Raw genomic sequence first — 11709 nt, forward strand, 5'->3', positions numbered from 1 at the left:
GTATGGTATGAATTTCAAAAAGTTCCTATGACGGCTAAGCCTTATAATTTGCTGTTTAACTTTGGTAATTTTCAGCTTCCATAAAAAAAAATTATATTTTTTAAATGGGTCACAGTACAAAGACTAAGAGAGTTGGACATATAGGTGTTTGCAAAATTGAAAGAATTCTTGTGTATTTGTCATAAAAAATTTTAAGTTATTTTAAGTTAGATAAATCAGATTTCATATCGGGTCGATTTGCCGCGAATGTGTATGCCGAGACGATTCGACTCGATTCGAACAGAATGCTATGAAGGTGTATGCTAAGTTCAGCCCGGTCATAAGACATGACATGACATCTTCTGTTAAAAGGAAACTGGCTTCATCAAATGGAGATAATTCTAAGAAGGGGCCAGGCCATTGGAGCCAAGCTCTTCTAACTTCTATGGAGGACCCAGAATTGAAAATTGATGAAGATGAAAAATGTGTATCAATAAAAGATAAATATCCAAAGGTGCTTGATGAAACGAAAAAAAGATGATAATCTGTAGGCGTAAAAAGTGTTGTCTTACAACAAGCACACATCATGGCTTTAATAAAAAATCAAAGTTTTATGATTTATATACCAAATGAGCCAACTGTTAGCCCAGTAGTTTGATCTTCTAGCTTCTTCATCTATCTTGGTGACTTCAATTGAAGCTCTAGGCTCTGGTCAAGCTCGAGTTGATGGAGAAATAACGTAAACATCTTCAGTTTGCATGTTGTGTGAGACCCGCAATTGAATTTGATTGACTGAATGCTATTGGGGGCACTTTTAAACCATATAATAGGCAATATTTGTCTCCATGTTTCCTTGTGTTCAACTCTACAAATAATATCGAAGGTCCAACCTGAGCTTCTAACTCAACTGAACTGTGTCAAATATTACGGCAAACGTGTGTCAACTCTTCAATTTTTCAGTTTATATTTACTGAGAAATCAATGAAAAACTTTTTAATTTAATGACAAGTCTAAAAGTTTGGACAGCTGAGATAACAATTCATGTGGTTTTTTTTTAGCCCAGATATTATTTTTTTTCTTAATACTTTAGAATCAGATTGATTTACTTTTTTTCTTCATAATTCCAGGCAAAGTATCATTTTCTTGTTTTACCTCGAGAGAAGATCAGTAACTTGAAGAGTTTAAAGTCAGAACATGTTGGCTTATTGAAACATTTACAGTTAAAAGGTGAAGAACTTGCTGAAAAGTTAGTATATGCTTTCCAATAACAACAACTACAAATTAGAAAATAAATAAGTTGTATTTATCCCTTACTTAAAGTCTTTAAGACAGGTTATGGATCAAATTAGATTTATTCAAATTCTTCATGTTAACTCACAAGGTTTTTAACCATGAAATTAATGTTATTTTACTGCTGTGTATCTAATCCTTAACATATTTCTACTTTTAGAGCAGATGATAATTTATTATTTAGATATGGTTATCATGCAGTTCCTAGTATGGGGTAAGTCAAATCTATAATATTATATTGCCTTAAAGGGCTTGGTGCATCAATCTTTGTGACCAATCATAATTTAGTCTTAGAAATGAGAATTTTTTAGCTAAGCCAATCAGTAATAGTGTTCCCAGCTCACCTTCAAATCCCTGTGTGTCCAGAATTATCCGTGTCATTTTAAGATACTCTGTGATATAGAAATAGTGAGTAAAATTCCTAGTTTGAGATATTTTTGAAGGAATTTTCATACATTTCTAGTACTGCAGAAGACTATTTACACCCCAAAATGGCACACCTGTCCCTATTACAAAAAAACCATGAAAGAAAGAAACAATTTAGGTTTAAGAGCATACTTTCTACCAGCTAGTCCATGACCAACCCTTTTGGCATTGATCATACCCTTTTACAGCTGGGTTGTCTGGAATAATGAGGATTGCTGACTAGGTCGCTCTTTATCAACTTAGCTACATGAAAGGTTTAGCATATGACAATTATTCTTCCTTAAATTTATTTAGTCATGACAACTGAATTAAATCTATTTATTTTACAGACAACTTCATCTACATGTAATAAGTCAAGATTTTAACAGTCCTTGTTTAAAAACTAAAAAACATTGGAATTCCTTTACCACGGAATACTTTATAGATTCAAGTAGTATGTAAATTGTTGATTTTTCACTTTGTAACCTGATGTAAAATTACTTTATTAGCCCACGTGATAGGCATTGTGCAATACAGTCGTGTAACCTAATTTCGTGGAAACCTATTATTCGTGGATTTCCGGTAAGTATTAATAATTTACATGAGCGACCTTGCGCGACCTCCGCATTAGTTTGTTTTGATAAACATGGGTTATCTCTACAATGTCAGCTAGTAGAATGAATCCAGTAGTTTCAAGCAAGGTAAAATGTATTAATGTATACTTTGACAAATACAAAATGGCGGATTTCACTTCTTACCAAACGTCACCATTTTTAATCGGAATTCCAAGTGTCGTCTGCTAGAATGTAGTCCAACAAATGAAGTCACGTGATCAACTAGCGGATTCAGTGTCAGCAGAAAAGTTCTATGGAACACAAAGTGGACCATATTCTTATGTTGTTTCAGTGACTTTTAGCAATAAATCACGCTACGTATCATATTTTGTCAGTCACTATTTTTTTTTGAAATCGTGGTTCTTTGAAGGAATTGTCACTAGTTATAATGAATTGATATTAAAGATAAATACTAAGAGAAGTTAATTATACCACCCGGTATCAATACAACGTGTTTTTCTAGACTTACTTACCAAACATTATACACGAAATTAGGTGAGGCATTCTGCCGCCGTTGCCGAGTTGGTTGCTCATGAAATATGGGTCAAAGTGAAGGATTTATAAAGAAAATCGAAATAAACCAATTTTAATTATTTTGTAGAATATCTGAGGAAACATCTAAGACATAAATTTTTTTTTTCGTTTTTTTAACTTTGACGAAATTCGGTGTTGAATCCTTATATCCACAAAAATAGGTTACACCACTGTACTAGTTGAATTTCATGTATTATATCTACTTTTGATAGTATGTTTCCTTTAGCTACTTAACATTGTATTTCAGAAATAATAAAACAATTAGAAAAGCATGATATGGTAGAAATAAATACAGCTGATTCAGAAAGTTTACTGAAGAAAGATTTAAAGTAAGGCTACATATATTTATATTGATTAATACTGTATGACTGTATAAAATCAACTATTTTATCATTGGGAAAATTTGATACCATACCATTCAGGGTGCAGATGGAATAAATACTACTATTATGATGTTTTATATACTATTGAAACTATTATCTTTTTCAAAATATATACTGTATAATTCCGAATATAATGCGCACACTTTCTAACCTTTAGTTTTTCTGTCATTGTAAATAATGCTCACCCCCATTCTAGTTAAAAATGTATACTACTGTCAATGTGACATGACCTAGTGCAGTTATATTCTTAATGATCAAGTCTAAATAATGATTAATCATTTGCGAGAAATTGTGTGTTTCTGTTAACTTTGTATAAAGTTGTAAGCCCAATTAATAAAGTTTATTTTATACTTTTAGGTGTCATGTGTGTCAGAAGCAATTCACTACTCTTCCTGCTTTAAAATCGCATATATCATTACATATTGTCACTAGACATAAGAACACTTGATTGTTTGTATTTCATTGTATTTATTGATTGTGATTCGAAATTCAAAGAGGGGTTTCCTGTTTCAAAAAATATTTTTTGTGCCAGACACATTCCATATTAAGATTCCATAAACTATATACATTTATAAGGCTTATAATAGGGATAGCACTGATAGGAAAGTAAGTGTTTAGTAATAGAATTGTTAGTTAACATAAAAGTATTGGAATGTTGAATGTAAATTAAATTCTCTGAAAATGAGAGATTTTATGTGATTTTCCTGTAACAACAAAAACCACAACAAGAAGTACTGCACGCTCACCAATTATTGGTTGAAGTTTGCCACAAAACTTGTGGTCTAAAATGAATAAAAAAAAATTTATATTACGTCTTGTTATTTATATGATATCTCGCCCCCCTCAATATTATTCTTCTGTGGACAATTTTGATATATGTTCAACATCTTGATTGCAAGAAACATTGCCAGTTTTGTGTCTGATTTCAATCAAATACATCTAAGCTTCCTTAGGAGTGGAGTGCACAAAACTGATCAAATTTACACACATATCATAGCAAGACATGATCTTAGAATAAAAAAATAACACAAATAGAAAAATAGAACATGAATAAAAATATTGTAATATAAGCACTACATTATAATACAGAAATACATATGTTTATATCTTTTCTTTTGTTCAAGGTATGTTGTATAATATCTTTCATTTTGTTTTACATCTTCACCTGACTACCCGAAATATAGACTCTTTTTATATTACGGTCATCTCCTGAAACATGATTGAGTCTTCATTAATAGACACTGTGACCAGCAAGAAAGTCAGGACATGTTATTACTTGGGAGGAAGGGGAGGCAAGTAGAAAGTTAACTACTGTGTTTGAGATTTGTGACACCCCCAATTAAAAGGTTCAGGTGAATTCTAACAAGTTTTACTGTAAGTCCTAAGTTAGAATCCTTATCCACTGTAATAGTTCATCAGGTATTTTAGTTCTTGTGGAGGGCAATGAGTTTCTAGATTAAGAATATAGAGGTTAGAGGTACTATTGCTACAATATCTATAGTTCTTATTGATGCATGCCCTATAAAATGCTTACCTAAATAAATAAATTTCTGAAAAATATCTTCGAATGTATCAGATTCAAAGACATCAAAATTACTGTCATTCAATTCAACATCAACTAACAGAGCATCGAATTCTTTACCAACTTCAAAATTACCAATTTTATCATCTAAACCTAAAACTGAAGTCAAAACTCCTCATTTAACAACAGTTTTTGTAAATTCGTGTGTAAGATGGAATCTCATGTCAGTAGTTGAACAGTTCCTATAATGCGTGACATATTTATTAATCTTCGGGATAAGGAGCATACTAGAAAGGTTGGAAGGGCTTACCATTGTAACTTTTAGTAACTATGGTAGGAAAATTGATAACAAGTTATTCAACCGCCGATTGAGAAATAAATGCATTTTACAAGAATACATATTCTCACCAAATTTGCCCAAAATAGTGCCTTCTGGAGTGTTTGCAAGCAATGTATGACAATCGGACATACTCTGAGTTTTATGTGGTCGTTAAAATGGTGTAACTCTAAATTCTCCTTTTAAGATAGCTTGCCAAGCAAGGTAATATACGCCCACTGGTAGCTTTGATTTTAAATAAAATTATTTGGCAGTACAGTGACAATTACCAGTATGAAATATTCAACCTTCAGTCATACACTTCTTTTGATCTTTTTGAGGTGATACTGAATAATATTACCAAGTTTCATCAAAATCTGTCAAGAATTGTGTTTACAGGCTTAAACTTGAAAGCGTTTTCAAGAACAAGGGCAATTACTCATCCTAATAATTTTTCAATCTTTCTGATTTTCAATAGGGTTCATCCATGAGTGATAACAAACACTCACACTCACACTAAATATGTCAACGCACCAAAAGCGTTTACAAGCTAAAAATTGAACGCGTTTTCAAGAGCAAGGGCAATAACTCGTACTAATTATTTTTCAATCTTTCTGATCCTTGAGTGATAACAAACACTTGAGCACACTACGTTTCATCAAAATGCGCCTTCTAGAGTGTTTACGAGTGTTTCAAAAACAAGGACATTAACTCGTACTAAATATTTTTCGATTTTTCTGATTTTCAATAGGGTTTCATCTTTGGGTGATCACAAATAACCATACCAAGTTTCGTCGAAAGCAGTCAAGAATTGTGCCCTGTAGAGTGTTTACGAGCAATTGTGGACGGGCCGACGGACGGACATGGGTAACGGCAATATACGCTCCCCACACCCATTTCACATGGGCGTATAAAAATTACCTTGCGCTCCACCAAGGGTAGCCATCTTGAAAGAATCTCTAAAATTGATAGGCTTGTACTCTTTATTTTGTCCTTCATTTAATATTGCAATTGTATGAGAAACTTCGACACTTGAACGTATAGCATCCAAAATGGAACAACTATATCCACCTGCAATATCTAAACACAAACATGGCATAAAACAAATAAATATAAAAAAGAAAAAGTAATTTCTTCATCTTCAAATAATTCAATGATCAAGATAATAACTGACTTTAAAGACCAGGAAAATTGTACCCCATCAAGAGAAGTCTGATATTTTCGTGGCAGTGGTGTGATCTGAATGACTTTCTGTCTGAAAGTGTCATATCATGTGTTTCATGGGAACCAAAATCAGTATGAATGTCAGATAGGGGTACAAGGTACCAGTCGATGTCCGCTATGAACGGATGGTCAGAAAATGACCAAAGACGATTAACCAATGACCAGACAACACCATGAAAGTTGTAAAATCTTGCTGTACATCTAACTTAACCTTACTATAACTTACCTGATCCTAGACCAAGTTTTATATCTAATTCTAAAACCTTTCTGGCATCAAACAATCCACTTCTTAAACTAAAAACATTGATTAAAAAATTTTAAAAACAGGAAACCTCAAGTAAGGGGGCCGGACAGGGGCCACAAAATTTTCTTTCACTAAGTAAAATGATAACTGCAACTGCTACCAGTCCCCCTATAAACGTCACTGTTTCTGTGCGCTAATGGAAAATATCCATTCTTACTCAAAAATGTACCCAAGGCCTATTGATAATTAGAATAAGTAGGAACTTTATTTTATGTTATTTGAAAGGCGTTTGATTTATTAAGTCGTCATCATTCAAGAAGGAAGGGTTTCTACTTGTCAAGATCGCAGGACATGCTGGAAATATGGATTCGCCACAGAGTATATGCTGATTTCGGTAAATGAAATGATAAAATCTGATATTGAAAAAATAATTCAATTAATATTCATACTCACGACAAATTGGAATTCGGACAATGAGCAATACCACAGTTTTTATCTTTTATAATTTGAAGTTCATTGTCACTAAGGTAAATACTGTGTGCTAGAACGGTCTAAAATGAACAATTTAAAAAAAAATTTCTGAGGCAGTGTTTTCGGTATATTCATGTATAATGATAAGAGCGTGGATGAGTTCATTTGCGAAATTTTTTGATGCAGCCCAATGTTGCATCTGTTCCTTTATTGTATGCTTCAAGAGTGATCAAGAAGATAACTTACTCGGTTAGATAAAAGTCCTGCTTTATGGTAAACATCTATATAATGTTTACGGTCTGGATAACATGATTTCACTTCACTACATTCTGTTAAACATTCACTAAGATGTGTCTAACATATCAAAAAATATGTAAAACAGTTATATATCTTAAGATTAAAAGGTAGTATTTCGGGATGGGTGAAGTACTTTTTCCAATTGCTAATTTACATCATCAGAACTAAATCACTGGAAATTCACTTGGATAAAGGGAAAAACAATAAAATAGGAAACAACGAAACCCACATGAGGTTTGGCTCACCAATGGTGCCCAATGAACCAAGGTGGGGGAACATAGAGATTATTCGTAAGAACATGAAACACTCTTCGTCGAAACAATAGAACCACAATACCTTACTTACTTGTATAGGTAAGTTATAGTGTTGAGCTATTTTTCCAAGTTCTTCTTGTAAATCAAGAGAACACGAAAGGGCAAATCGTGGTGTAATACATGGTGTAACCAGATCTAACTAAAATAAATATTTTCATTTGCTAGTATTGAAAAACACAAAATGCACATACAGACTGTACATTACATCCGTATAATTGTCTCGTCCTGTTTGTATGTCCTGTTTTCTGCCCTGGATAACAAGAAACCTCACAACCTTGATATCACTTCAACAGCTTTCAAAAAAATATTGAGAGAATAACTGTAATTCATTTTTTGGTCAAAATTATGACCCTTGTTCACTGCATAAATTTGGTTCTTTATTTCGCTGTTGGTGGGGGAAGGGATACCATCAGAATAGTTTAGACTGAATACTGCTATCAGCAGAACCATGGCGTTTTGGTACGTGGTGCGTTTTAATGTCAGTTGTTATGCTACCTTTTTTTTAACTTGGCCAAATTGAGTGGACTTATCTGGTGTCATAACTATACAACATAATCCCTCTATAATCTATTAGTTAAATGTATATCAATAACCTCTCAAGTATTATTTACTGATAGTGTTAATTATGTTCGAATAGCTCTCATGTTAACCTCTGATTCTCTTGTACATGTTTAATTTGAAACCTTTTAATATTTTTCATCGTCGGTCTGAAATGCATTCGCTTCTATTAGATGTAAAGTACATAAAACTTACTTCCAAGTTCAAAACCTCTTCTACAAACCTACAAAAATTATCAAAGAAGCAGTCATTGGACTCCATTCTCCATGCTTTACCCTTTTAATTGTTTGAAAACATGCTCTGGATCTCTATGCTCTTCCTTTTTAATTGTTTGAAAACATGTTCTGGATCTCTATGCTCTTCATTTTTAATTGTTTGAAAACATGCTCTGGATCTCTATGCTCTTCCTTTTTAATTGTTTGAAAACATGCTCTGGATCTCTATGCTCTTCCTTTTTAATTGTTTGAAAACATGCTCTGGATCTCTATGCTCTTCCTTTTTAATTGTTTGAAAACATGCTCTGGATCTCTATGCTCTTCATTTTTAATTGTTTGAAAACATGTTCTGGATCTCTATGCTCTTTCTTTTTAATTGTTTGAAAACATGCTCTGGATCTCTATGCTCTTCATTTTTAATTGTTTGAAAACATGTTCTGGATCTCTATGCTCTTTCTTTTTAATTGTTTGCTACCTGTTAGTTTCTGATATTGACTGATCTGTTGTTTCTACATAATAATCTGGGGACCGTTGATTCATATTCACTTTTCCAACCAATGCCCTCTGACCCAATTTATCTGAAATGAAAGACAATTGAAGAATGAGGGTCACCATGAACTATGTTATGGAGATTTTACCATTCATGTCCTTACATTAATTAAATATTCTTTAACTGTGCGACCGATAACACTCTTATTGTACAAGTATGCAATCTGTCTGTAAGATTTTGAATGTATAGCGGGTCTTATTATGACTTCCTGACCTACAAAGATTTTCTTTTATATGACACAGCGTATAAACGCAACATAATTTATGCGTCTGCATAATTGACAGGGCGGGATTTCGGTTATTACTTTTAGAAATAAAATTCTATTCAACAACAAAAAATTTCCTCGTCACGTTCAGATTGTTATAAAAATTCTCAGGTCAGTTAGTCCAGATAGCAAACTTTATCACATCAATTATGACTGCAAATGATTGTAATCACCGGGCTGTTATGCTTATCCTCGGAATAACAAGTTGCTCGTCACATTCAGTCGTCCAAGAAAAGTTTTTTATTCGACCACTTGGCTACAATTCTAGAATGTGATAGCTGACAATGAACATTTAAAACAGGTATTTAGACAACCGCCTTAGGCCCTTAGCTACAACGGGGCATCCCCCTCCTCCTGAATAAATTCTGACAACTGACCAATTCCATTATTACCCCTCCGGATATATTACTTGTCCCTCTTGAACTTAGCTTCAGTCAGTGATACAAGTTAAAGGGTCCTTCGAGATAAACACTTACATTTTTGTTTCAGCAGAACTCTGATACTTTTAGAACTCTTATTATATTTTGTAAGATGTTCTTACACAGGAATTGTCCAGTTGCATTTACTAACCTATTATTCGACAGAGTACTAGTGTACAATCTGTATGTATAGTACCATAATATGATGCTGTTGTCGTACCATTCTTCAAAAACCTCGACTGAAAATAGTTTTTTTACCACAATGAAATAAAATTTTACAAATTTGAAGCGGGAGTCTGAAAACAAGATAAACTTATTTCCCTGAAAATTCACGATTATCGCTTAATATGTGGTGTACACATTTCAATTAAAATATGAATTTTCTTATTTTAAAGATCTTCATAATGCATCTGTAGTGTGAATTTATTCATATATAATTATATATACTGTTAGTTACCTATGCTGAGGTTTTCACATTTTTCAAAATCAATATTAATAACCCAAATACATCAAATCAAATTGTCAAATCACTCTGACTGATAAAATATATATCTAAGACATCAGAGCAAGGACAATAACCGTTTATCGAAAAATCACCATATACATGTACAAACTAGACCAAGACCTCATCTATATAAACTACAACAAATTTCATTAAAATCAGATAGAAAAAAAGTCAAATTTTTTGTTGTGATCACGATAGATATGGAGACTACAGTTTTTAAGTCAAGGACAATAACTCAAAAGCCCTTCAACGAAAAATCGTCAAATTCTAATCAGTCCAAGATCTCATCAATATGAATGATCACACCAAATTTCATTTGATAAAAAGACGATGAAAATAACATGAAAAGTGTAGTCCTAAATTTTCTTTTAATATGTAATATTATTTTCATCATTTCTCATATTTAGCACTAAAAGTGAAAATATTTAACTACTTTATTAATATAATAGTAAAAGAAATGCAGTATCAGTTTCGTACAATATGATTAAATTGAACTTTATCTGTGTCTTGCGTCTTGCGTCTTGCGTCAGGCTCGGGTTTAATAAGGCGTAACGAAGACTTACCACAGCCTTTTGATAAACATCCGTTGCGAATTGTTTGTCTTGGAATTTCGATTCAACTGGGAAAGTATAAGTATTTAACCAATCCATCAAGCCTCGATCCATTCCAGTACCTTGATATGAATATTGTGAAGCATGTGCATGTGTATCAACGAATCCAGGTATTAAAAATTGTCTGAAATAGAAACCCAATTCAACTCAGCAAATTAGATGGAATTATATTGGAATTATATAGAAATATCTTCCATGACAATATAGTTCCAGGCCTTCAATAAGTCTTTTGAAAAAACGATTGGTGGCTTGATTTAGAATCCAGGACAAATTACTAAAACTTTTTTAACTTACCGCTTAGATAAGTATTCCACATTTTTAATGCAAAAACTAAATTCTTTTGTTAATGAAGTCAGGTCTGCTTTCTTACACAAGAATACAATCTATAATCATATATATATATATATAATCTATATTCGACTTAAATGTTCAATAAATTTATGATAATAATTCATTTTATTTCAAAAATCTCGAGTTTTATTTATTGAGTACTGATGTTTTCGATGTACAAATTGTTTTTGAAATAAATTACCTTTTTATCTTGAAAACCAATGGCTGCATCTTGTAATATTACTAAATTATCTTCTTTAGTAGAATGAATAATAGTTCCGCATATAACATTTAAAATTGTCATCTATAATAAATAACAGATCTTTAAGGTGTTGTTTTAAGGTAGCTATTATATATTTATATACTATTAAACTTGTTTACTTTTTAAATTCTTATAATCCTGAATCCAGTACTATTTTCGCGAAAATTAACCCTAACCTGTTCGTTTTACCTGACAATGTACCGAGAATCTAATGCGTTTAATAATATAATCAAGTGCAATCTAGTAAAAATTTGGTTCCAAATTAAAAAACGTGAGATTTAAACTCAATCCATCAATGTTTCATCCAGAGTCTTTTATGATGCTAATAATATCTGAATAAAAACCCGTCGGTCCAACAATAAACAAAAAAAAAAAAATCCACCAAACTATTGACCAAGAAA

At 32.3% G+C, this 11709-nt stretch overlaps 2 protein-coding genes across 2 annotated transcripts; one reads left to right on the forward strand and one right to left on the reverse strand.

The window, feature by feature from the left end:
- The first annotated feature begins 319 nt into the window (after positions 1–319).
- Positions 320–4015, forward strand: LOTGIDRAFT_186969 (hypothetical protein). The gene is made up of 6 exons (XM_009052144.1): positions 320–493; positions 1107–1225; positions 1430–1483; positions 2025–2128; positions 3070–3151; positions 3563–4015. The coding sequence occupies exons 1-6, from the start codon at positions 332–334 to the stop codon at positions 3651–3653; spliced, it is 612 nt and encodes a 203-aa protein (XP_009050392.1). The 5' UTR covers positions 320–331; the 3' UTR covers positions 3654–4015.
- Positions 4016–4358: 343 nt separating this feature from the next.
- LOTGIDRAFT_113990 (hypothetical protein) lies at positions 4359–11350 on the reverse strand (the record flags this gene model as incomplete). Its single annotated transcript, XM_009052145.1, has 13 exons — positions 4359–4414; positions 4740–4886; positions 5965–6123; positions 6494–6561; positions 6965–7062; positions 7229–7336; positions 7625–7728; positions 8343–8374; positions 8842–8944; positions 9752–9839; positions 10669–10840; positions 11011–11099; positions 11249–11350. The coding sequence occupies 13 exons, from the start codon at positions 11348–11350 to the stop codon at positions 4359–4361; spliced, it is 1326 nt and encodes a 441-aa protein (XP_009050393.1).
- Between the last annotated feature and the right edge of the window lie 359 nt (positions 11351–11709).

This window comes from Lottia gigantea (genome assembly GCF_000327385.1).
Source record: "Lottia gigantea unplaced genomic scaffold LOTGIsca_18, whole genome shotgun sequence".
In the NCBI taxonomy this organism is placed as follows: Eukaryota; Metazoa; Mollusca; class Gastropoda; family Lottiidae; genus Lottia; species Lottia gigantea.

Excerpts from the sequence above, each read along its gene's own strand:
- LOTGIDRAFT_186969 (XM_009052144.1), top strand. The coding sequence starts at position 332 with ATGACATCTTCTGTTAAAAGGAAACTGGCTTCATCAAATGGAGATAAT. Across the intron at positions 494-1,106 it reads TAAAAGATAAATATCCAAAG|GCAAAGTATCATTTTCTTGT; the intron begins GTGCTTGATGAA and ends TCATAATTCCAG. Across the intron at positions 1,484-2,024 it reads CATGCAGTTCCTAGTATGGG|ACAACTTCATCTACATGTAA; the intron begins GTAAGTCAAATC and ends TTTATTTTACAG.